General features: G+C 33.6%; 1 protein-coding gene across 1 annotated transcript; it reads left to right on the forward strand.

The window, feature by feature from the left end:
• Nucleotides 1-1535: 1535 nt before the first annotated feature.
• On the forward strand, nt 1536-3079 carry LOC25488599 (probable carboxylesterase 15). Its single transcript, XM_013603490.3, has one exon. It carries the CDS (start codon nt 1644-1646, stop codon nt 2673-2675), a length of 1032 nt encoding a protein of 343 aa, XP_013458944.1. The 5' UTR covers nt 1536-1643; the 3' UTR covers nt 2676-3079.
• The last annotated feature ends 9469 nt before the right edge of the window (nt 3080-12548 follow it).

Genomic DNA, 12548 nt, shown 5'->3' on the forward strand with positions numbered 1-12548 from the left:
CTTTTGATGGATCAACATTGTTTTCTGAAGCCCAACAAGAAGGTCATGCCCGTACTGCTTCATACTGTATAAGGAATGACACAAAATCTAATTCATCACTGAAGTCGTCATATCAAAAATAGATTTTTTAGGGTTTTGAGTCTCTGCTAATTGTGAGTCTTTCTTGTGTCTCCTTGATGCAAGTTTAGGACTGTGTTTATTGAGTTGTAATTTTATGAACTTCTCCTAAGCTTTAAAATACGGAGTTAGTTTGTGTTTGAAGGTGTCTTCATCATATTGTTTTTTTAAAAAAAAATCATAGGGGCTGTGATTGGTTGAGGGAAAGTGAGATGGATCTCAGATCTAGTAGCTCCTAGGTTGAAGTCAATATGGGTAGTGTCTAGGTGATAAGTTGTAAACTTGCAGTTTGTTGAGAACTTAGAACTAAGACTACACTAGTGGATTTCCTTCCTGACTTGATAGCCTCAGAGTAGGTGTGTTTATCACCAAACTGAGTTAACAAACCAATTATGCCTTTTACTTTTCTGTCTTTTATATTTTCCTTGTTATGTTTGTTTTCTGCTAGCTCGATGTTTAAACATTAACCTCAACATTTTATTTGTGTCTGATGTTGAAACATCGTATAAAACATTAGGAAGTTAATGTGCCGGAATTTCATATATGTTGAAACATTGATTATAAGTTACTAAAATAATAATCCAAAACAACAAATTTTTGTAATTATAATTATATATAAATAAGGTTTTGTTGGTAAAATATATAAAATTAGTAGATAATTGATCAAGTGATTGAGTTCGTAGTTAATAAGCTTCCTTTTAAAATGAATTTTTCGTGAGAACTTCAAATTTATTTTTGGGAGACTTTAACGTTAATGAGCTCAAGTCGTTTATGAACTTCATTTAGTCTATCATTGTTGATGCTAACTCCTTTTCATATAACAACTGACATGCTAATAGATATTTATAAGGACTGATATGACAATAAATAAGCATATTGAGATACTAATTTGACCATATTAACGTTACATTTTAACATAAAAGACCACTTGACTAACATACTGTACAATCAGAGACTATTTTATAGTTTCGATGTATTGAGAGACTATTATGATTATTTATGACATCTTTTGAGACTAAAATGACTATTATCTGATAATTTTTGTGGGTACGATAGATCCATATTTTTTTTTCATCTCTACATGAAATGTTACTCTTTATTCTTTTTTAGTTTAAAAGTCAAATCAATTCAATTAATATATTTTTTTTAATAAAATTAATATATTTTTGATCGTTTGTTGTATTTGTTGATGAAATTCTTGGCAAGTGCTAGTGCTATGGTGACATCAAACCTTGGACTCACTCTCTATACGACTAAACATTTAGACTTTGAGGTGAAGTCACGACACTTTTAAAACTTTATTTCAATGTCACACTTCACTTATTTTCACACCGGAAATTCTAGGAAGTTGCATGTGGTCAATCCTTTGGTGTATTTTCAAATTTTCCACACACTAAAAAATTACCAACAACCACTCCTTCCCACTATATAAGAAGATCAATGAATCACACACTCTCAAGTATCCAAGTGCCTATAGTATCTTTCAACAACATTTCTAACTAAGCCATATATCCCATCTTGGTGCCATGGTCCAACAGAAGAAGCTAGTGGACGAAGTGTCCGGTTGGCTTAGAATTTACAATGATGGTTCGGTAGACCGAACATGGACCGGACCGCCCGAGGTCACGTTCATGATTGAACCGGTTGCTCCCCATGAACAATTCATTGAAGGAGTTGCCATCCGTGACGTAACAACCACGACCTCCACCACCACCAACACCCAGGATGGTTCCATCCATCGTGCCCGGCTATATCTACCGGAGAAAACACCCGAGGACAATAAAAAACTACCAATACTCCTCCATTTTCAAGGTGGAGGTTTCTGCATTAGTGAACCAAATTGGTTCATGTACTACCATGTCTACACCGAGCTAGTCCGGTCCACTCGATCCATTTGTGTCTCTCCGTACCTACGGAGAGCTCCTGAGCACCGTCTTCCTGCTGCCATTGATGATGGGTTTGCTACGCTCCAATGGCTTCAATCAGTGGCCAAGGGAGACGTACGTGACCCGTGGCTTGAGGAACATGGTGACTTTGACAAAATTTTCCTCATAGGAGATAGTTCTGGAGGAAACATAGTCCATGAAGTGGCAGCTAGAGCTGGTTCGGTTGACCTGACCCCAGTTCGGCTTGCAGGAGCAATTCCCATCCATCCTGGGTTTGTCAGGTCATACCGAAGCCGGTCTGAAATTGAAATGCCACAATCACCATTTCTAACATTGGATATGTTGGACAAGTTCTTGGGCTTGGCACTACCAATTGGGAGCAACAAGGATCACCCCTTCACATGCCCGATGGGCTCGGGGGCACCACCACTCGATGGATTGAAACTGCCGCCATTTCTTTTGTGCCTAGCAGAAAATGATTTGCTGAAGGACACAGAAATGGAGTACTATGAAGCAATGAAGAAGGCCAATAAAGAAGTGGACCTGTTTGTGAGCAAGGGAATGACTCATAGTTTCTATCTCAACAAGATTGCTGTGGATTTAGACCCCACTGTCGGTGCCCAAATGAATGCACTCATTGGTAGGGTCAAAGAATTCATTGAGAAGCACTAAATGTTGAAGATCTTTCTTGTTTAGGGTTGTTTTCTTCTGAGAGAAAAACTTTGAGCAACAATAATTTACAACTTTGTTTACGGTTGTTTTGTCATGTAGTGGGGGTATTATTGATCAGATAGCATTTTCTGCTTTTGTTGTTATACTTCTTCGCACATGGTGCAATTGAGTGGTACACTTTCTGATCAATTATAAGCAAAAATTTACATTTTAGTTCAATCAATAAATGATATACGTAGTCTTTAATATAGGCTACATACATTATTTATTGAATAAATCTAAAATGTTAAATTTTATTTATAATAATAATAGTGGGCGGAGTGTATAACTATTTTTTAGGTATGAAATTGCTGCTGTCTCTTTTATTTTAATATTAAATAAAATAAAAAGTGTATTTTATTTTATCGTGTACTTCACCTTTTCAATTTAAATCTAAATCTAATTTAGGAGAAATTCTTTCTTGGTCACAAACACAAATAAAAAGTGTTTAGAGACTCACACATAATTGAATAAAATTAAAGAAAGAATAACCGAATAATATAACTAAAATTTTATTTATTTATTTTTCTTTCCTTGTGTGAATCGTGCCTAAATATTTTTTATTTGTATTTGTCTTTATGCAAGTCTTTCTCTTCACTCTCCTGATCTAGACTATAATTAAATAATTGAAACTTTTCGCAAAAGCAACTTAACTAATGATAAACCTTGAATCAGTCAATCTTATGACAGCAATCCTGCACGTCATTTTCTCATTCAACAATCCAAATATTGAAATTGCTAATCCATATCTATCTAAACTATAAACAATTGAGACTTTTTCCAAAAGCAACTTAATTAATGATCCATTTGCATTTTACTATTCCAACCCATCCACCAAGAATGCAATGGATAATAGCTAGCATAAGAGTCTGTTTTACATTTGCAAGTCACTGAAAATATAAAAAACTGCCCAGTGGAATATGTTTCGCTATGCATTCGCAAGAACCAGTTCGCTACATATAGCATTTTTCTCATACAAATAATTCAATAGCATTTACAGTGTGGTCAGAACCCTATGCCTTTTATAGTAAGTAGAAATTTCTTACTTTGAATAACTTGAATTTCCTTTCTGCAAAATTTCCAACATTTTAGAAACACATGCATATCATTGTTCTACCAAAAACACAACATCTACCTTTTGAGTTTAACTTTGATACACTGTCAGTGTAAAAAGTTTTACACTGTAACCAAATCACAACCAACAATATTGATGACTTTAGAAGTACTTATGCATAAAAAATTAAAGCATAATATTGTTGTTTTCTAAGCGCTCACCCGTTCGCAATGTGAAACATTTTTAAGTCACACACACTAGTTCTTACAATATTGTGTTATCTATCCAATTTTCTCACTAGATTTAACTAGTGTTCAAACAAAGATCAAACATGATAGCTTCTGATCATCAATCAAAACCTCAGCAAAAATCCAATGTCACGAGTTTTATAGAAACACCACCAATCACTAATCTGGATTATGCCGACATGGAAGCATTTTATGCTATTCTTGATGTTGAGACCTCAATTTACAATGACAACAACATAATTTCTGAATCATCCAACAGAATAATTCCAAGTGAAGAAACCAAGAAATCTTTAAAGACACTTCAAGATTTTCTCACCAAAGACTTTTCTATTCCTTTGAGACCTAATGGATACAATACCATGAAATCTACCTTAGATTACCTCACAAATGTACCAACCAAGGTTGTCAAAATTGGGATTTTGCTTTAGGTTGAAAGAGAAGAGCAAAATCGACAATCGTAAAATCGCAACCAAAATCGAATGATTTTATTCAACTACTTTTGTAGAATCGATATAAGAAAATGTAAAATCGCAATCAAAATTGATGGATTTTACCAAAAAAAATAATACTAAATATATGTCACAAATGACTTACTTTATAAGAAATCGTAAAATCGCAATAAAAATCTATGGATTTTGCCTATTTTAGGATTCTACTATAGATTTTAGCGTTGAAGGTAAAGAAAGTCGCAAAATCCTGAATTTTAGGATTTAAGTCGGGATTTTGACAACAAATGGTACCAACCGAAGATGAAATATCTGTTGAAATAAGATCATTAGTGAATGAAGTTTCAAGACAGTTCACTTGTTGGAGTTATGATTACACAAATGAAGGCAAGAAAATAGAGTATACAAAAGCAAAAGTTGAAAAGTGATTAACTTGAAGAGGGTCTTGAAGTTAACAAAACTCTTTTTAGAGAAGTGAAGTATTTGGAAAATGAGTTGTGCAATGAGTTGGAATATTAGGAGGATAGAAAAAAGGAGCTAGAAGAACTAATAAATGGTGTTAGGGCTAGCTAATATAGCTGCTTCATAAGAAGCCAAGAAAACGTTGTTCATACCAAGAGAAGTCTTTGAGAATGCAAAGAGTCTAAAAGTTCATAGAGACTAGTTAAGGGAACAAGTACATTGTTTGAGAGATTTGCATGAATTGGCTAAGAAAATACAGGCAAATATTAGATATCAATGGTCAAAGCTAGGTGAAAAATTTAGCAACACTACCATCTACAAAGGTCTAGTTGATAAGGAGTTGTCGCATATCTTGCAATGACATGAGTTCAACTTCCGGTGTTGGCCTAAGGATTTCGTTAGTGGATAATTTGTAAGTATATTTGTCAAGATTTTGAGTCTTCAGACTTATTTAGTGACGAACCCAAAAATTTCATAAGTGAGGTCACAATTTTTTAACATAGATATTTATATACAAATATATAAATTTATGGCAATATAATGATGATATAAGTATCATTAAGCGGTGAATTGTAGTCACGTTTGGAAGGGAATGACTCAGTTTCTATCTCAACAAGATTGCTGTGTATTTAGACCCCGTTGTTAGGGGCCTAATGAATGCACTCATTGGTAGGGCCAAGGAATTCATTGAGAAGCAGTAAATTTTGAAGATCTTTCTTGTTTAGGGTTGTTTATGAAAACTTTGAGCAACATATTTGAACCATACTCTTTGTCTCATTGCACGACACATATTTTCAGCCATAAGTTGAGGCATCTAACAATTGGTACTGAATCACCCATGTGATTTGTACATACATGTTTTAAATTCAATTATGGATTCTGTAATGTGGTAGGGCTAGGATTCATCTGCTGCACCTGTACAATAAATCATGAACACTTGCATGTAGCATCTCTACATTACTTACAACTTGTTTTCCTACAAACTAAACTCATCGTCATTTAACATCCGTTCAGCATCGAACGATAGTTAAAGGTTTTTTGAGTAGTTCGAGGTACCGTTGAGTAAGCCCTAAGTGATTAAAGAACAATTTTCTCTAAACACTGACGATCATAGTAGATCAAGCGTTATTGTTTAGAACCTTAGTCAACTCTAGGCAATCCGATTTAAAATCAAACATTGGTGTTTAGAGAAAAAGAAAAGTAAATGAATGATAAGATTCGAGAAAAACATTGGACTACTACTTAACATTATTGTCTTCACCAATTTAATTAATTCTGAATTTGGGACCTACAACTAGGAGACATCATTTAATTCTGATTTTTTTTGTGTTTCTGCATGTTATGTTCAAGCCAACTAAGAACCTTATGTCATTCCTATAAATTGGTGATACCATTTGGTCTGCTTGGCCATTGTCTCAAGTTAGCGCACCTACATACAAAAGCTCAATAGAGAACATTTGATATCTTGAGCTCTTTTTAAGCGCATCCATGGCAACCAAAGGTCTGTATTTGCCTCAACCAATTTTTTCACATGGCCAACTATATGTTGCATCGTCAAGAGTTACATCAATGAAAGACTTGAAGGTATTGACTATTGATGATGAAGATATTGTCATGAGTTACATCAAGGAAAGACTTGAAAATAGCTATGTTACATCTAATGTAGTTTACAAATAAAATTTTTAAAATGTACCTTTGATATTTTGTTTAACTGTTTGACTTTCTTGTAAAAAATCCATGTATGTCACATTGATCAATGATACATGATATTATAGAATGATTTATTTTTCAATTTGCTTGAGTTGATTGTAATCAAAATATATTGATCAATAATGTATAACAGACCCGCGCGACAGCACATATCAAAGATCAAGAGTCTAGTTAAAAAAAAACCGCAGCAAGTAAATCCCACCAAACGAAAAATAAAGTTAGCATGTTTATTGGTAGTGATTTTTTTCTTGATAGATATGAGACACAGTGAACGAGAAATCATTAACAATATTACACGATTAATCTCAGTTAATGATTTTGTCGTAAATGCAAAAGATAACTTTCCAGATTTTTGCTCAAAACAAAAACTTTCCAAGATTTTATACGAACCCCCTTTTTTTTTTTTTGACGAATTATAAGAACCCCTTTGTCGCGATTTATGATATTAAAATCCTTTCTGCCTAAAAATCGCATAAATTGATAAGTACTCCTATGATAAATTTCTACAAACGACGACGACCAAAGACCTCAAGAAGTTTGGACATAGTGGTCAACGACAACAACATTATTATAAAAACCTTTAAAAGTCTTGGGTCATACCTTAGGTAGTACCTACTACTTCTCCACGGTTTAAAGTTTGGACACATTATTAGAAACTCTTAACAAAAAAACAACAAAAAAGTCACGGTCCTACCTTACCTTCAAGAAGTGAGATATTTTTAAAAAAAAAAAAGCTAAAATAGATTAAAATACCAAAAAATTAGTCTCTCAAGCACAAGTAGTGTCGGAGAATAACTAAGAAGATAAAGTAGTATTTGTTACATCCATTTCCAAAAGAAAGAAAGCTAGCGCTAAAGCCACAACAAGCTCGCAAAAAAACCAAAAAACTAAAACAAAAAGAATTTAAGCAGCTACTCCCAAGCACAAAATAGGATTATACCACCATGTGTGATAATTAAAAACAAAATTAGGATGGTTTGCCTTCAACCACTAGAAGGATTGTAGCTTAATTTTATTTATAAGTTGATGAACATAATTTCTTTTTTGTTGGAAGGCTCTAGAGTTCCTGGCACACCAAACAATCCAAGTATATCAGAGTCAAATCAAGTGGAAAGTAGAAGAAATGGTTTTCGAGAAGCTACCTAGTTAACAAAATTGAAGAATATGGTCATTAACAGTAGTTGGTTTGACTGAAGCCAATCGTAGCCAAGTATAAATATCGTACCAAATTTGTCCATAAAAATCGCAATGCAAGAAAAGATGATCAATATTATCTTCAAACTCACAACCACCCGAACAAAAAGATGTATTTGGTTGCACAACCCTTCTCCTAATTAAGTTGTTTGTTGTTGGAAGTTGGTTACGCAATAAATGTTAGGCGAAATTGTTGACATTTAGAGGAACCTCCTTGTGCGAAATAACTGAAGCATGATCATTGTCGAAAGTTTGATCTCTTGATATTAGGAAGTTGTAAACACTAGCAACATTGTATTTTAAAGAGGCATGAAGTTGCCAAATCCACATGTCATTCACGTTATCCTGCAAAACAATTGGTAGTAAAATCACGCTACATTCACTCTCCAATTCTTCCTCCCAAGTCAATAACCTACGACGCCTTTTCCATGCCTCTCTGCCCTCCCCCAACCTGAAAAAACATGGCTGTTAATTTAAGTGACGATACTACTTCCCCGCAAAGCTCAAACTAAATAAATAAATAAATAATCGTGGTAATGCTTCTTCAGAAAAAAAAAATTGTCACGGTTCTAATTCTGTTAAAAAAACAAAAGTCACAGCACTACTATCTTTGTTCTTATTATATGACCCTTTTTCACAAAACACAGTCTTAAGAAAGTTTATTATTGTATTAAATTTGTTGGCAAATGATATATTTTTCCAAATTTACTCTTCTATAATTAAAATCATATCTCATTATTTCTATATTAATTACCCACTACTTTACTTGATTAATGCAACTAGTAAATTCATCATTGTACCGGTAAAAGAAAAAGAACGCGAATGAATTAGATGACAAAGTTGGGTGATTGAATGTTGACTAGTTGGAAAGGTCATGACAAAAAAAAATTGGAACATGAATGAACATTCACTTTCTTTTTTGTTCACAAAAATTTGGAATCATTTTTTTTCCCAAAATTTAAATTATGGAGGCTCTAAAATATAATTTTTTTAGGAATTATTTTGCAAATTTCTGGCGCCATTATTTTAGGAACAAGGAGCATGAAACAAGAGTGTATATATATATATATATAACTAAACATATTTATCATGAAAAATTATAGGCAGCCTCAAAGAAGGGTGAAGAATGGTGTATGAATGAGAGTTGCACCTCTTTTGTTTTGTTTTCCCACGTAACAACTCATTGTTGTTCTTTTATTAAAGGAAAAAAAAAGTTAATTGTTTTTCAAGAAAATATGTAGAGGTTGCATCACCACCAACGGGGTAGCTCATCACCCCCTCAGTTTTGTGTTGGTCACCGGTTCACACGGTTGTGATGGTGGTTTCATGCCGCTGTCATGACAAGACATGTTTTGTTCCGTTTGGGTTGTTCTCTAAATTTTGTCAGATTGTAGGATCTGTTCACGATCAGTTTTATCCTTTGTACTTTTTCTGAGACGTCGTTGTTGGGAGTGTCAATCTGTTGAAAGGCACGCACAGTTCTTGTTCGCCGTTTCATAACGACGGTGTTGCTGCTTTTATGGTGGCAACACTGTGCGTCTGTGTAACATATGGTTGGTGGTTGTTTCTTGCCTCTGATCCCTGGTTATGTCCAGATCTGCATTTTTCAAGGCTTGTAGGTTGCTGCCACTGCGCCATTGGTTCTATAGCTCAAAGACTGGTCACGGATGAATCCTCTGGTTGTGGATTTTTTGCTTGGTTACTGGGACAGACCTAACCTCACAAAATCAGCGTGGCACAATTTTTTGTAGATCTGCATCAATGGCGGAGTCAGGAGTAATTTTTTTAGGGTGCTTGTTTAGTGCATATATATTATTTCTCAAGATATTATTCGTAAAACAATTGTAGGTATAGTGGTAAATGCTAATGGATTTTACTTTAGTTCAACACTTTTATGGTACTTTTAGTTAAAATAATATAGTTAAAAAGGGCAATACCGGAGTCAAACACAAGTTCCCCACTTGAAAGAGGCATGCCTTTACCACTAAATCACAATATACACATGTGATTAACTTATAAAGATTGATTTATATAATATAACATTTAACTAAAAAAATTATAAAAAAATAAAAATAATTGGGCCTGGACTGGTGTGGCACTTGCCACAATAGGCCTAGTCTAGGTCCGACCTTGCATGGTTAGAGTTTGTTGTGCTCGAAAGGGCTTTGATGCTTGTTGTGTTTATTGCAGGGGGTTGTTAGTCTGTGAATGTGTCTGTGTTAGCGGTCGGCTCATACGCCATTCCATCGTGATCTTCAATCCGTCTCAATCATTTTTTATTGAATTCGGCGTTGTTGGATGATAATGTGGTGCAGAAGGAAGTTGACGAAAGAGGTTAATGATTCTTCTTCTCTCCATCGTTACTCACTCAGGATTGAACCCACAAACCCTTATTTTCTTCCAATTGAATCTGGAACTTTCTTCTCATCCATCGTTCTCATTTTTGTGATCCTGGATAGCTTAGATTGAGACCCACTTTTTCATTTCTATGAAATTCTTTGATTTCAATCCTTCTTCATTCTTTTGTTGCCAAATTTTCGAATTCCTAGTATTTCTGATTTGGGACCTTTAAATTTTTATTTGGGATCCTTGTATTCAATTTCACGTTTACCCAATTTGATTTCATTTTTGTTTTTGTTGTTGAAATACTAAAAAGCTTCATGTTTGCTGCAATTATGGTTCGTACTAGTAGAAAGAAGGGTTCTTTGAATTCAATCCTTCTTCATTCTATTCTTGTTTGCCTTGTTTGCTGCAATTTTACTTTACGGTTGTTTTTCTAGTAAACTGGATTTATGTTGATGTTATTGATATGTAATTGGGTTTGTTTTTGTGGGGTTGTTATTGATAGAAATTAATGGTGATTATGATGTTGTTGTTGTTGATGAATGATGATGGAAAGAGTAAAGAATTTTCCATTTACTGATGATGGTCGAGGTTTCTGAATTTTTCTGGAAAAATGATGAAGATACTGATGGTGTTGATGAATGTGATGTTGAAGATGATGAACAAGATTGATGAAGAAGATGAAGAAAGATCAAAGGGTTGAGATTAAATAATTAATATGATCTATGGTGGACCACTCTTAAGGTTGGTCCACCATAACATTTTGGGGGGTTAAAGTTAACTGTCAGGATTTATTTGACTGACGGAGACAAACATGAAGGACCAAAACATGAGTTTTATTAGTTATGAGACCAAAATGAAAACTTGAAATTAATTCGGGGACCAAATGACCTATTAAGCCTACTTTTTTAAGGATATTTATGAATTTGTATGGGTTATGCTAACCTGTATCTTTAGAGTATATGTTAAACAATTAAAAGTAGAAATTTTTTTCTAAATTTTGTGCATTCAGCTAATTAAAATTAAAAAAATTAAATGCAAGTGCATTAATTACAAGAAAATATTTCTACATTTGACTCATTAACTTGTGTCTTAAGAGCACGGCTTAACATTTTCCTATTAGTATATATGGCTATTTCTTTTTTTTTTTTTTTTTTGAATGAAGGAGCATTTATGACTATTATTAAATATGAGCAATGCTATATATCAAGAAAGATTTTATCAAGAAAATTTTAAGAATGATATGGCAGAATAATCACCCTTAGATTTTATCAAGAAATAGTCCTGGAATTAATGTTAACCAATAAAATCTCAGTCTGGCCGGAAATCATGGGGTGGTGGGTGTTATGTATTTTTTTTTTATGAAAGATTAATAAATGAGACTGAAATCTAAAGATGATTAGTGTGTCATGTCATTCTTGAATCTTTCTTATAAAATCATTCTTGATATCTAGCATTTTCCTTAAATTATCCTATGTGTATACATATATTTTTATAAAAATTAATGGTATTAAAAAATGATTTATTTAAAGAAAAAAAGAGGTAATAAACAAAACTGAATTTTTCTTGGGAATATTATATTCAGAGACTCAAAATTTTATGGTAAAGAAGAAACAAGATTTTATGTCCCCGAGAGCTAGATCAACTGGTAAGGACATTACATAATTTATGCAGGGGTCGGCGTTCGAACCGTGTACACACCACTTCTCCATATTTATATGTATGAGCTCCAGCCACTAAGCTACCAGACAAAAAAAAAACAAGATTTTATTACGGGTTTTTTAGTTATTAAAAGAGAGAGAGTAAGAGTAATGTTGTTTTGACATGAAATTTAACGTAAAAATAAAAGTCATGAAATTTAATATCAAATTCCTAATTTAAATAGTCACACACTTTCAATATGTCACGTTTCCGCTATATTAATAAATAGTCTTGCTAACAAGTGCTCTAAGGAAATAAAACTTTTCTTTGCCGCTTCCTCTCTCTCTTCTCTTCTTCTCAAACCTAGTCGTCACCCTTTTCTTCTTCTTCTTCTTCTTCTTCTTTTCAGAGGGGTGATTTATGGTCAATTTTGATCCAAAAATCACCTCTCCGAATTGTTTTTCCTTCTATCCTAATTGAATAAGTGATTTAACATATTTTTTGTTTTCTTTCCTTTGTTTTTGTGATTTCGTCGTCTCTAAACGACTCTATTTTGATTTCCCGTCTTTGTGCGGTGTGTTTTTTATTTCCCGTCTTAGTACGGTGTTTATTTGATTCAAGTTGAAAGATTAGCTTTGAGCAAGTGCAAATCCGATCAATGACAATGATTTTGGCGTCGTCAACATTGCAGATCCAGAGACAAGAATATAGTCATATTAATTATATTTGTAGGCAT

The sequence above is a fragment of the Medicago truncatula genome, chromosome 3, assembly GCF_003473485.1.
Source record: "Medicago truncatula cultivar Jemalong A17 chromosome 3, MtrunA17r5.0-ANR, whole genome shotgun sequence".
Classification (NCBI taxonomy): domain Eukaryota; kingdom Viridiplantae; phylum Streptophyta; class Magnoliopsida; order Fabales; family Fabaceae; genus Medicago; species Medicago truncatula.